Source organism: Beta vulgaris, chromosome 1, assembly GCF_026745355.1.
Source record: "Beta vulgaris subsp. vulgaris cultivar EL10 chromosome 1, EL10.2, whole genome shotgun sequence".
Taxonomy (NCBI): Eukaryota; Viridiplantae; Streptophyta; class Magnoliopsida; order Caryophyllales; family Amaranthaceae; genus Beta; species Beta vulgaris.
In genome coordinates, this window is record NC_079202.1 from 1,081,308 (window position 1) to 1,096,048 (window position 14,741).

At 36.1% G+C, this 14,741-nt stretch overlaps 1 protein-coding gene across 2 annotated transcripts; it reads left to right on the plus strand.

Moving 5' to 3' along the window:
• The first annotated feature begins 1,993 nt into the window (after positions 1–1,993).
• Positions 1,994–11,388, plus strand: LOC104902297 (hypothetical protein). Of its 2 annotated transcripts, XM_010690024.4 has the most exons (5): positions 1,994–2,337; positions 2,721–2,835; positions 3,498–4,136; positions 4,522–4,705; positions 10,843–11,388. In XM_010690024.4, exons 1-5 carry the CDS (start codon positions 2,261–2,263, stop codon positions 10,866–10,868), a joined length of 1,041 nt encoding a protein of 346 aa, XP_010688326.2. In that variant the 5' UTR covers positions 1,994–2,260; the 3' UTR covers positions 10,869–11,388. The 2 variants fall into 2 exon arrangements, with proteins under 2 accessions (XP_010688326.2, XP_057248857.1); XM_057392874.1 differs by lacking the exon at positions 1,994–2,337 and having other exon boundaries at positions 3,502–4,136.
• Positions 11,389–14,741: the final 3,353 nt, after the last annotated feature.

Sequence of the window (14,741 nt, forward strand, 5' to 3'; positions counted from 1 at the left end):
ATTGAATTAAAAAGATAATGGTGGACCATATGATGGAGATATGAGAGGGTAAAAAGGGAAAAAAAATTCAAATAAGGAATAAAGTAAAAGAAAAAAGATATTTTGAAAACACACTTAAACGGAACAAAGGAAGATCTTTATGAATCGGAGGGAGTATCATAAATAGATTGAACAAGGAGAACTCTTATCCAAATTTTATTATTAACTTTACAGATGTGAAATATTGTGATAAAAAAAAGCGGAATAAGTATCTATCTATACTAATATATTAAAAGGCGTGCGTAAACCAGGAACGGTGCCACGTGGCGCTCTCCCTAAGGAGTTTTAGTTCATGTAATCCATGTACAATAAAAAAAAGGGTTAATTGGCTAGAACAACACCAACTTTGGACCAAGTGCAAGAAACAGCACAACTTTAAACGGGTGCAAAGCGTAGCACCAACTTAAAGGTGGGGTGCAGGAAATAGCATAAATGATGCCGGAGAACGGAGATTCCACCGGAACTAGGGAATCTCTATTATTTTAATGTTTTTGTTAATTCCCTCCCCTTTTTTTTAGTAAGTCACGTGACCCCTTGTTTTTCCCTCCTTTCCATTTTTTTCCTGTTTCTCTCTCTTCTCTTCTTCTTCTCCAAGCTATTTTCTGCACCCATGAACTTCTGGAAGCAAAATCTGAACTTCAAGTTGGTGAGTTTGCTTACATTATTTTTTTTTTTAATTTGGGTAATTCTCTAATGTGCGATAATTAGGGTTAAGTTAGATGAAATTAAAGGGGTCTAAAACATGTGTGGAAGATTAATTGCTTGAAAAAATGTTTGTGCTTGAAGTGAATGTGTGTGATGGTTGTGTTTGATTTTGCTTAATTGTATTTTTTTCTGTGCTTTTGTGTTTTTTGCAAAAATAGTTAATGGCATCCCTTTTCACTATCAAATTAAATCATGGAGGGGTATTGAACTATTGACTGATAAATGGGAATATGTAGGAGGGGAGGTACATTATTGGGATAATGTTGATCCAGATTACCTGAGTTTCTTTGAGTTTATTGATATGTTGAAGGAGGAAGGGGTTGAATACAACTCATGGTGGTAGTAAACTTTCCCATGCCTTTCAACCATGATGAAGGTTGACAGTTAAAAAAGAAGAGAAGAGAGAGAATTGGGGATTTTTGTTAAATGAGATTGGGAATTTAGGGTTTCCGATAATTGAGAAAAGGGGATTGAAAATGGAGTTGGAAGTTAAAGAAGAAGGGGGAAAAACAAGGAGAACACGTGACTTACTAAAAAAAAGGGGAGGGAATTAACAAAAACATTAAAATAATAGAGATTCCCTAGTTCCGGTGGAATCTCCGTTCTCCGACATCATTTATGCTATTTCCTGCACCCCACCTTTAAGTTGGTGCTACGCATTGCACCCGTTTAAAGTTGTGCTGTTTCTTGCACTTGGTCCAAAGTTGGTGCTGTTCAAGCCAATTAACCCTAAAAAAAATTAGAAATTGTGTAGTATAGGTTTTGATCCCATAACCTCAAGTTTATGTACTAAAGTCTTAACCACCAGACCAAGTTGTATTTAGTACTATCATATCAAAGTGCAATATTAATAAATGAAAATTTTCTTACCCGGGACATAGCCCGGACCTAATAACTAGTTAGCTAATCTAAAAGGAGTTCACCATTAGGGTTTATTTAACAGGGCTGATAATCCCTAATACGACTTGATAACACGCCACGAATCACCTGAAGTTATTGAGAGAAACACGAACCCGACAATAATACGAACCCGAATGACGCGAAAAAACCCGATTAGTTACATTTATCATATTATGCAACAATTTCACTTTTATATCATTATTAATACATGCGCCATTTGGAGGCCAACATGAAATTAACTCAAAAACCAAATACGAACACGACCTACTGATACGAATTGTCCGCCCACTAGGGGTCCCCTTACATCTCCCCATTTGCCATTACCGCACGCGCGTTCTGACCCTTCCCTTAACTCGTCGGTTACCCCATCAACTTCAGTTGTAATATTATCACAATTTGGATCTTATATTTTCTACATTTTGAGGATCTGTCAAATTTATCATGAGTGATCAGAAAATCCATCATTGATCAGATTTTGGCGTACACTTCCATAAAGTATATTTTGCTGCGAAAAAATTCCCAATTTCAATTAGGGTTTTCTAATTTATTCAAATTTGGTGAAATATTTCGCAATTTTGTGCGTTGAGAGAGTTAGGAGAGAGAGAAAAGAATTGAAATGGCTGTGCACTTTGATCGGTGGGAGAAGGATCCATTTTTCTCAGCTGCTGAAGAGGTTCAAGAATCAGCAGATAGGTACCGTATTTTATCTTTATTTATTGATTAATTGCACATTTTCATGGCATTTTTGATTGAATATTCTCTGAATTTGATATTAGAGTTTCATATTACAATTAGGGATTTGTTGAAAATTCGTTCTGTGCTCTTTTTTACAACATATATCTCTTAATTAATCGTCCAATTTGAATATATGAATGAGGTTAGTTAATAAAATATTGTTGTGCTGGTCGAATTTTGATTTATCTATGTTCATTTTCTGATTGTCTGATATATTTACCGTAATTAATGATCCTTTGGTTGAGTTTTTTTCTTGATTGATCATAGAATTATCAATAGATTATCAAAGTGAACAATAATTTCGTTTCTTGGACTGAATTTGATTGTCTGATTGCTGAAAGGATGGAGTCTAGCTATCGAACATGGATGCATGCATTGAAGGACAGTTCCCATAGCTGGAACTTGGAGGACCTCGGCCGGGATTTACGGGCAGCTCTTGGCACAGCCAAATGGCAGGTCTATTGCTCTTTCTAGATGAATTGAACAGCTTTTTATTCTGGGCTATAAAGATGAATTAATATAGGTTTATATTCTGTGGAGTGACCCCATTTTTTCTTCTAAAATTTCTATAAATCCTCTGCTTTGATGCTTCAACTAACACCATTTACCTTGGAATGTTTGCTGTTAACTTGTATTGTGGGAGACAAGTTAATTTCTGTTGATTTAAGAGTATGAGAACTTGTTTATTTATAACTTTAACTGACATTTCCCTATTAAGCCAGATGGGAATTTAAATTGCTATAGCTGCTCTATGTTTTTTGGGTTTTTTGGGTGCCATGACTGTTGCCTTTACAAATAGTTAAACACTCCATTATATCCCCTTAAAAAAACTCCATTGTACATTTACTTTTATAAGAATTTGTTCCAATTGTCCAAATAAATTACGGTACATTTCATAGTGCTGAATATAGCCATCTATTGGCAATTAAATTTCAGCTAATGGCAAATAGTAACAATTAACAAAAGTTAATGGTAGGGGAAGTGCTGAAATCTTTCGTGGAGTATGGGGATAATTTGCAGAACATACGTTGATTCGTAGACTGTAAAGAAAATTGGTGGGTTTTTGTATTTTCTTTTGACCTGATGGTCATGACACAATTTGTGTTATTATGATGTAGTTAGAGGAGTTTGCACGAGCTGTGAAAGCTAGTTACAAGAAAAATTCGGTGGATGAAGCCAAAGACCGGCACCATCAATTTATTATGGCGATGGAGGAGAAAGTTTCTGTAGTTGAAAATATGTTACAGGAGATGTCCGCTTCTGACGGAAAGACACCTGCTCAATGGGTACGCCTTGATGAAGGGGAGCGGGATGAATTTGCTTTGTTCCTCACTGGGCCATCTGTCTCTGGTGACAAGTTGGATATTAAAGTTGTTAATGATGGTAACGAACAGGCTAAGTCTCATGGAAGGTTTACGAAACCTTTGCCTAGTCCATTGAAGAACAAGTCTTATGCTTCAGGGCTGCACTTGATTGAAGGGAAAGATGTACCAGGTCATCGTAGAACTGCAAGTGCTAGTGCGGGCATTGCCTCTTGGAATATATCTGCTTATGAAGATAACTATAAATATGATTCTTCCGACAGACGGGCTGAACCTCCCCCTCAAAGAGTCCCGAGTTACTCAGGCTTTATGAGTGTTGCCGTGGAGTCAGCCCCCAAATTGATGTTGCCCAAAAATGGTTTCAGGAAATGGAAGGCGGCCGAACGCCAACAAGACGATGAAATTGCATTGTTGAGGCCTCAAGAGTTGAGCCAGGTAAGAACTACTACCTCAGTTCCTAAAAAATCTATACACTTTGCTTTGCTTTGGTGTATAAGCAAGACGATTCCCCAAATAAGAGAAAGAAAGGCAAAATTGTGAAAGCTACCTTGAAAAGTACAAAACTAAAATGATATATCTGAGGCGTGACTCGTGAGAATATATGAGTGTAGAGATGGGACGAAAAGGTGGGGAAAGATGATGGGTAAAGTTACCATTTTTAGATTAAGTGAAAGTGGGTAAATTAAAAAGAAACGGCCTAAAAAGGAAAGTGTGTAGATTAAAAAGAAGCCGAGGTAGTATAAATTTAGGCATTTTCTTCATTCCTTACGATTTGGTTGCTAATATTATTGTTTGCTTGTCCTATTGTTTAATATAAAAGGGAATGAATGTATGCTGTGACAAAAATAAGAGTTGCCTGAATAGTGGTGATGAATGCTGTAACAAGCAGCTATATGGTTGGTATGGAGCTGTTCAGAGAATGCTGCAAAGGTCTCAGTATCAAGTGCAATATAGTCGCCCTGTGCAACTTACTTTTTGGTCGACTCTTCTACTTTTCTCTATTGGTGAGTCTACTGTAGTCTAATTATTTGTTGCCTATTGGTTCATTTGGCTTATACCCTAAGTAAGTAAGTATAAGTACGAAATGGTTGATTTAATCTAATAACTTTTCAATGTATGTCTTCCGCTCTTCTTGCGGAGTTTTTTTAAAAAGTTTCCTGGTGGGGGTCCTTTCTATCTTGGACGTGGATGAAGCCCTTCCTTCTCAGAATCACTAGGTTTTTTTTTTCCTCCTTGTAGTTCACTTTATCTTCTCTTCTATTTGGAAAATGCTTTTTGGCCTTTTTGCTGTTGTTGAAGCCGCCTGTAGACTCTAAAGAAGTAAAAGTCTATGGATTTGGCTTGAAAGTCACCTTTTCACCCTATGGTTCTCGTGGGTGTAATATTGTTTTACTTTTCAATAACTTGTTGACAATAACTTAAGTTTGTAGGTAGGCTGGTTTAGTATGTCGCAGTGCAAGGCGATTCTTTGCCTTGTTTACCATAATTGTATAATCTCATATTTGTGGGACAAATTTTATTAATTTGTTGGAATTTATAGTGTAAGTCTTATGTTTTAACTTCTTGACATCATTTATGCTTATTTTAGTGGCTTCCAAGAATAAGATGAAGTTGGGGATCGTTGTTCTCGAGGATAATGTTTGCAGTTGTGTGATTTTTAGATAATCCTTTTTCAAAATCCTACTGCTAGTGCTTAGTTTGTATATAGAATGGTATGCTCTATGTAGGTACTATTGATAGACTTCAAGCGCCTCAAGCTGCAAATAATCCATTGGTAGTTCATGAACAAATAGTTTTAAAGTCCTTATTCAGAGAATGGGTTCACCTTAGTGTGTCCTGAAGCACCTCTGATCAGCTATAGCATTATGAGGTCGATGATTAAAATTATCTTCAGGTTCATCGAAGTGTAAAATTTGTAAATCTAGGAGAAGCTTGGATGGACCTTTCATTGCTTTGAATAGGATTAGGAATCTAGTAGACGTGATAATTGTGTGTTTGAATTTTTTTAAGGAAAGGGAAAAGCCTTATGGACATAGGAGAAGAGAGGTGGCGGCATAGCAATATTTTATTAGTGAAGAGGTCTGAAGATGGAACTGATTAAGGACTCCACTTTTCCACATTAGCCTGGCAACTTCTTTGACGGATAATGAAACAGAGAAAGCTGCCTCTTTATGTTCTACTTCATTTCTTATTTGCTATTTTAAGAAGTAATTTAATGGGACTTTCTTTTGGTTGATTCCCTTTCAGCTGGTTACCCCAATTATCCATTTGTCTGTAGTTACCAGAATCCTCTAATAGTTGTCTTAACTTTCTGATACGCAGTGATTGAGTGGCTCTCCCATGTTCAAATCTTGGTCCTCTTTATCAATAAAGGGAAGAAAGGCGTTGCTCCTCTCTCAATGAATGATATGCATCTTTAATTTTATTTCTCTTGACTGATACGTCCTGATCTAGGAATTTGGAGTGGGGTCATTTAATAGTTTTCTTTTTTCATAGAAGTCCTCTTTTCGATCAAAACTATGGGTGTAGCTGATGCCCACACTTATTGACTTATTGTTTGTTATATAGATATGCAATTTCTTTGAAGTTCACTAAAGGGCACATCCTCAAGTACAATACAGACAATGGAGCATGGTGTCTGAAAACAAAGTACACATGCACAGTGAAATTTGGTAGCTATTTTTTTTTATCATTTGCAAATATATAGGATGATATTTTATTCTTCTAGCAAGAGGATAATTAGAGAGGATACAAGTACAAGAGATGATTTGTAAACCACACTCCCTGACAGCTCACAAGCCAAAAACATCACACGAAAAGGAAAAGAAATACTTAGTAGTTAGTACACAGACTGAGGAAATTAGTAGGTATCATCTTTACAGTACACTAGTTCATCAAGGAGAATTAATTATAACATCTAATTTTGACCTGCTGTGATTATTTATGATCAGCTTACTGCTTCTCCTACTTTATCAGTTGTTCAGTCTGCACAAATCATTTTAATTTACGTTTCTGATGACCGAGTTTGTCTGTAAACACACCTGAACTTCGGTGAATGTGCTGCCAGACCTCTTAAAGAAAGCCAACCAGCAAACATATGAGAAACATCTTCCTCCTCATCACCACAAAGTTACAGGTCTTGAGGACGAGAATGCCTGCTTCCAAAGGATGTCAACAAAAGCCAACTTATTCTAGCAGCAAGCCACAATATAATTTTTTTTTTTTGGCATAGCAAACTGTCAAGAATACTTGATGGTATTTACCGTCTCTGCTTCTTGGCATTACTTTCCTACAAAGCTGACAGGACGTACCCACACTATACTTGCTTAAAACCGGCTACAGTTGCAGAGTTGCAGTTGCTTCCACTTTTACTTTTAACTCATTCCTGATCTGTACTATATTCTCCCTCAGCCTTTAATTCCTAGTTTTGAAAATCTTAGGCACCTAGTCTCGGAAGGTAATAGCTCTGTATTCAATGCTTGGCTTTCCTAACAACATATATTTCATAAGCTGCAAGAGGGTTCTATCTAAATTTAAAGTTACTTCTATGTTCAGTCCGACTGTGGAACAAGTGTTTCACGTCACGTTTCAACTTTACTACTTTCTGTTGACCTTCTCTTTCTGCCCTGAAACAATATTCTACGTAATTGTGGATGCTCTCACAAACTTTTTATTCATACGTGCTGCACATAATTCATATCTTTTAGTTAATTATTTTATTTTGTGCACAAATCTGTATAAGGCTCATAAGAGACATAAGCCTGACCTCATTATGAAAGAGTGCTAGAAGTTTAGTTTTAGGATCTACAATTGGCATATAGGTTTAAAATTCTTTACTATGTTATATTCTGTCCTTGGTTCTAAGTCTAAGGCATTAATTTGGTAAAGGAGAATAGGATATTCGATTCTGAATTTTCGTAAGTCTATTATGCAGTAATTAGTAAATTAATAAAGATAGATCACAAGGAGGGGAGTAACTGTCACTTGCTTTGCATCATCCTTGCCAAAAAGTGGTTGATGAAATTGAATATGGTGTTTGAGGGGAGGATTAAGGTCTGGAGTTTGGGGACTTGTGTTCAATTTTTTGAGATAGAAGAGCCTATTCGTTATTATTACTTGGCATAGTTGTGTACTTGTGTCAGATTTGTTCTACAAATTCTTGGTGCGGCACAAGTAGAATCAAGTTAAAGGACTGGTAGTTTCTCAGGAAATGGATTAGTTGATTCAGTGTTTGGTAGCTAATTTTGTGATCCTATGGGGAAATAGAAGTTTATCTGTGCTGTTGTATGTAACGTAAAAGTATGACCAGTGGATATTGGAGTCGTGCGTGAATCTTTGAAAGAGGTAGGTAGATGTCGGTGCTTAAGTGTAGAACAAGCTATGGAATAGTTTCAAGGATGTGGAACCAAGTTAGCAAAATGCGTAGTTTAGTCTCAAAGATTTAGGTAGATGTGGGTGCTTAAGTGTAGAACAAGCTATGGAATAGTTTCAAGGATGTGGAACCAAGTTAGCAAAATGCATAGTTTAGTCTCTTTTTTGTGATCCTATGTGGGAAAATTTTCATTATTTGTGCTACTGTGTTTGTATAATATCAGAGCATGACCAGAGAATATTGGAGTCGAGTGTGAGTCTATAAAAGGAGGGAGGTAGATGTGGGTGCATGAGCCTAGTGCTATCGAATAGTTTCAAGGATGTGGAACCAGGTAAGTGAAAATGCATGAACCAGGGAATCACTAGTGCTGTTTTGGATCAGGTTCATCTCTACAGCTGTTTAGCGCTAAAGAAGATGCTTCCCAATAATCTTGTAAAAGACTAAACTGAGATCTGTTTCAATATCCTTATTTTGGAAGTATTAGCTTCATAAGTAAGTTTTCTTTAGGATATTTAACTTTATTTTATTCTTAGATATATTCATTACTCTTCTGGAATGTTGTTTTGTTTTGTTCAGGAAACTATTGTTGCAGGTATTATATAGGCAGTTCAGGTTTTGTAGTTTTATTTGCTCTTTTAGTTGCTTTTGTTTTGGAATGTAGGTTATAACTATAAGCCTTATGTAACTTGTAACTGAGTTTGGTGGAGCGAGTTAATGATAAATACATTTCTTGAGGCTCTTCGTGAGTTCTTTGTGTTTCTTTCCTTTTTTCTATTATACTTGCATCTGTGTTTAAATTGGGTTCTGGAAGATTGAAATTCAAGGCATCAAACCTTCTCAATCTCTACCATTGGTTTTGAACAAATAAAATTGTGGGTATATTGCTTGAAGTTCTCTTCCATTGTCATTAAAATAGATTGTAGAATATTATCTTATAGAAAGTTCATTTGTATTGATATATAATAGTTCTGATGATGGGTTATAAAGGCTAGTATGGTAAAATAACGGTCTATAAGTCATGTCATGGCTTGGTTAAAAATCACACGTTATGGAACGAACAGCAAGTATAAATTTTTTAAAGTATGGGCTTTTCATATCGGAACAACCTTCTTTTGATTCCATGGTTTCATGGAATTTGCATTAGGAACTTATAAAGCGAATGGTTCTATTGTTAAACTCTTTCTATATGGATGCTATGGTTTAAATATTGAGTATTGGCTTGAGGTAAGCTAAATGTTTGGTTGAACATAGAAAGCTTTATTTTTCCTAGAAAGTGCTATTTGCATTTCCTAGGAAGTGCCCGATTTTGTTTGGTTGATCATGGGAAGTGAACTTCCCATGGGAAAATCTAGTTACATAGGGGTGAAATGAAGAGCCCCAGAGACCTAGGGCCACTTGCCGGTGCTTTTTCTGACATAAAATGATGTATGTGCAAGTGTTCAGTCTTGCATACTAAGTATATGAGTTTCAAAGTGTTTACTGCTGGTCATGTGATAATAGCGTCTCATATGCGTTACTTTTCCTTGTATATTTGAGTTAATTTATTTTTTCTTCCCCCCCCCCCCCCCCCCCCCCCCCCCCCCCCCCCCCCCCCCGACGGGTCTACTAATTAGAATTGTGAATAGCACCAAGGTATTATGCAGACTTTTTTCTCTCTATTTTTCTAACTATGAAAGAGAGTTTCTAAACTTGAGGATAAGTGCTCATGCAGCTGTGATTGCTTGTATGGGCTGAAAACAGCTTACTGTATATTATTATGAGTTAACGATTTGGGGCAATTGTCTTGAATTTCTTGTGAGTTTATATATGTGCTTGTATGAATCTGAGATACTTCCTCCGTTTCAAATTAAATGCAACAAAGAGGTATTATTTGTGAGACATAAATATTCTTTTGTTGCATTTAATTCGAAACGGAGGAAGTATATGATTGCTTAGGAATTGTTGGAGTATATGCTTCTTAGTAATTTGATGTATGGATTAGGAATAAGAGGCTCACTTTGTAAAGCTTTCGTAAAGCCTTATCCTTCTTGAGATGCTGTAACGTATATATCATGGGTTATCTTAGTATTATGGAACCAGTGTAATAGTTTCTGAATGTATTGTATACCATGGTGTATTCTCGCATAAACTTATAACGTATTGACATGGGTTTTTTTAGACGTCTCTTTGTGTTGGAGTTCAGTTAATGTTCTCACTTCTTGCGAATATCACATCACTATATGCTGGTTGATTGTATGAAATTATTCTAAGATAAATTTCTTCTTGGGGACCTCTGATGGTACTCATATTTTTGTTTTTGGCTTTTGTAGTTACTCTTATAATTATATTGTTGGTGAAGTGTATGGTAGATGGTATTTGTAGCCCTACATCACTGGTTGATTGTACTTCTCTGTTTGTTATACTTTGCTGAGCCTGAAGCTTCATAATGTGTCTTTGTTTGAGGTGTATCCTTGACTAACTAGGCTTTCCAGCCTATGGGTGCTTGTACGTGTCGGACTCAAAATTATGCTATACCTGATATTTTATGTGTCAAGTATACTATGTGTGTGCCAAGTATATGCTTGGGTTGAGTTTCCTTGATTTAATTTTAGAATTTTAGCTGTGGAATAAAGATCCCAAGTGTCCTAGACAGGGCCAGATTTTGGCGCTTTATTTGATGTATTTTAGCTGCTTCCAAGTGTAGACGTCTTCAGTTGTGTTGGTTACTGCTGGTAAATTTTATTGATTCTGTAATATTGAGGCTTATTCTTCAATGTTTTATGTATGCAGTATTGTTTGTGTTGCGTGCCATCTAGGGAGAAGAGTGCAGCCTCATCCAGTATATTGTAGCAACCAGCAGGAAGTATAGTGCATATTAAGTTCACATTATTCTTGCCAATTACAGCTACAAGTTCCTTTGTAAAGTTTAACACGCTATTGGTCGAGGCAAAGAAGTTGTAGAGAGCAGCAGGTTGCCTTGTATTCCTTCTCCTCTGCTAGTTTTGAATTCATTTAGCAGGGCGAGATTATTCTTCTTCTTCCAAGAGGGCGACCCAGAAAGGAGAAAATATTTAGTCTAATTTGTACGACACCGAATTTCAGTGGCTAGATGTGTTCAGGCCTCAGGGTGTGTGTAATATGTTATCCTCCTACAATTCTTGGAATGGTGATATTGGAGTATAAGTTCCACCTTGGCTTGCCCTTGTTTGTGGATAATATTTTAGGATGGATGTAAATATTAGTCTTTTTTTATGGTATTTTAACGTTTTTGTAGACATCACTTCAATATCAGAAGCATGACTCTCTGAAAAAAAACCAAGTTCACTGTTCCCTTAATCCCTTCCCTTTTCTCACATAGTCACATGCATGCTTGTTCTATCTTTTCAGGATGCAATACTTCAAATTTGATCAAGATGTATTTCTGAAGCTACGCTTCCTGTTTCTTTTTTCCTTGAATATATCATTTCTAATTGAATAAGGTAAACGTGACATTGGAGAAGCAGCTTTACGGTGTTATTTTCAGGGACACTTACGATGGGGGATTTTCTGGGCTATGTTTAGTTCACCTTAAATTTACTGATTCGAACTTATTTTTTTTGTTTTCATTTGAACTTATTTTTTCTGATTTGATTTCATCTAATCTTAACTTATTTTTTATAAAACATATTATTATTAATATTATTATTATTTGTATTTCATGACTAGTATTACTATTATTATCATCTTATTATTATGCACAACTTTTAATAATAATAATAATATAATAATAATAATAGTATAATACTAATAATAATATAAATAATATAATAATAATAGTAATAATAATAATAATAATAATAATAATAATAATAATAATAATAATAATAATAATAATAATTTGAACTTATCTGATCTGATATGAACTTATTTGATCTTATTTGAACTTATTTAATCTCATTTGAACTTATTTGATCTCATTTGAACTTATTTGATCTAATCGGTATAATCTGAACTTATTTTTTAAATATGATCTGATCTGAAATAGTAAAAGATAATGAATTGTTGGTTGTTTCTTAATGGTAAAAGCAGAGTAAGAGCTTTGTAGTGGTTGGTACCAATGTTATCAGGATCGGGATCCTACTTTGGATCGTAGGGGTTGGTAGAATCGAATCGGTGGGATCGGATCATAGGATCGTAAGATCCTACAATTCGGTGAAATAGAGATAATTATACTAAAATATGGTGAGAATCTCATGTTAAAAAATTATACATATTAATAATGACTTTTTTAATTAGCAAATGATGATAGTTTTTTAATACTATAAGATTGAAGTAACATGCGACCAAAATCTAATAGGAGAAATACAATATGTGAAATTACTTTATTATTTTTATACGGTAGGATCGGATCGTAGAATCGTGTTAACATCCTACCATATGGTTTTTTGTGGTTGGGCAGGACTGAAAGATCCTACAAAATTAAGATCCTACGTAGGATCGGGATTCCAGGATCGTAAAATCGTAGAATCATAAGATCCGGATCGGGATTCTAACAACAATGGTTGGTACCGCTATAATAAACTGCAACAATTGGTAATATTGTTATGTGCCTGATGCATGTTAAGCATCGTTAACTTCTTTGATTTGCGTTGGTATTTTAAAGTGCTGGTACGATTTGATAGGAGTATTTCAAATGCAATTTTTCAATGGTTAATTTAACACATTCTCAACTGCACCTAGCCACCTAGGGTATATGTAATAAAGCTAAAAGATGGCCTCGGTGTGAAAACTTTATACTTCTCCCACCGTAAAATAAATGAAACACTTAGGGGTCGTTTGGTTCAAAATAAGGAATGGAAAGGGAATGGAATGGGATGAAAGGATGGAATGGAAATGGAATGTGTTACTTTAGACACTTGTTTGTTTTGATGTAGGAATGGAATCATTGGCCTAATGACTCCCTTACTTTTTGTTTCCTGTGGTGTGAGGAGGGTTTCAAGATGGGGGAATCAAAATTGGGCTAGTAAGGAGTGAAAAAAATGAATAACCCAACCAAACATAAAATAAGGGAGTGTGTTACCTCAATCCGTTTCCAAGCCTAAAATATTTCCAACCAAACGGACCCTTATTGTTTAAGGTTATTTTAGAATAACTGAAATGTTAATTCATTTGATACTCACTTCTCTCTATATCTCTCCTTATCACATGAATCACTCTTTTTCTTTCTCCCTATCTCTCCCCTCTCATAAATTCCCGTGCCAAAGTCCTACGTCTCATTTAAAATAGAACGAAGTATATAAAAATCAAATGTCAACGACTGTATAACAATTTTTATTTGTGGTGATGTTAGTAAAATGTTATTACTTGTTAGTCATTTTCCGGTCTAAAAAGTTGAGGAAATGAATCTTGATCTAGTATTTTTCGTATTTTTTTCTTTTAGTTTATTCTTTGTTGGACCTTTGGACTTTAAAGCTAGAGGTGTCGGAATAATTATCACAGGGATAGCTACCTTGTGGCATCCAAATGCAGTCACGCATGGCGACATTGCTTTGTGATCCTTGAATGTTGGCTCTTCCTATCGTTGTAAATTTGTATGGAAAAATTCACCCATGTTGGCCTATTCATCCGACCCACCAATATGGAACGCGTGGTACTGTGGTCTGTGGTGGGTTGAGATAGTGGTGAGACAAGTTAGTTTTACCCTACGTATGACGTTGTTGCAATGGTGATTCAATCTATTACGAGAAAAACCATTCACTTTCACAATTGTATTATGTTTGGTTGAATACCCAGTGGCGCTAAACTGCCACACCTGGATTATGACTAAATGTCTTTAAGTCAAACTTCAGACCACATACAATGCATTCGTCCGCCATTGAATATTGTCCTACAATAGGGGCTTCAGCCCCCAAAGACACGCGTCATAGGCTGAGCCACATAAAGGATGGGCTGTGAGAGCCACCTTGAAGTACAATTCCTATTGATCGATGGTGGAATCTTTTGCATGCGACTAATACTAAGTGAGGTATTGTAAGTGGTGGGGTGACCTTACTATCATGATCAGAGCCTCATGTCGTCTGTCCTTGCCTCCATACTCCCTAAAATTACATATATAAGGCTCATAAAGGCTTGCAATGAACTTCAAATGCTTTGAAAAAGTGTGGAGGCCACTTTCACAGGCAAAGGCTAAGTATTGAGGGAAAAAAGTCTCATTTCGCAAGGCGAGGCATGTACACATATGGATATGGTGCAAAAAGGGCCAGAATGTATAAAGCAAGTTGTTGAAGGAATTTCGAAGCAATGTAAAGGGTTCCACCTACCCAGTATTCATCCAAGGCAACTCATGCAAGAACCTAGAAAAGGTCTTCGGACCTTGATAATAAAAACCTTCCACGCTTAGAAAAATACAAAAATGGTTCTAGAATAGCCAAAATTGTAGCCTATCCACATGCTTCTAGACATCCACGGGGTATCAATCAGCGGACCACATGAGATGCACCCTAAGGTCATGTGAGGACATTTGAGAGGACTAACATGCCCTAGAACGTGCATATGGTGATCTCCAGAGCCATTTTTGGTTGGAATTCGAAAGATCCGAACCGAGCCTTAGTAGACATTTTAAATCACGCAAAAGTTTCCAACCACTCAAATCATTTCAAGATATATTGAGACCCTTGAAAGGATCCGACTAAAAGGCAGTATTTGGATCG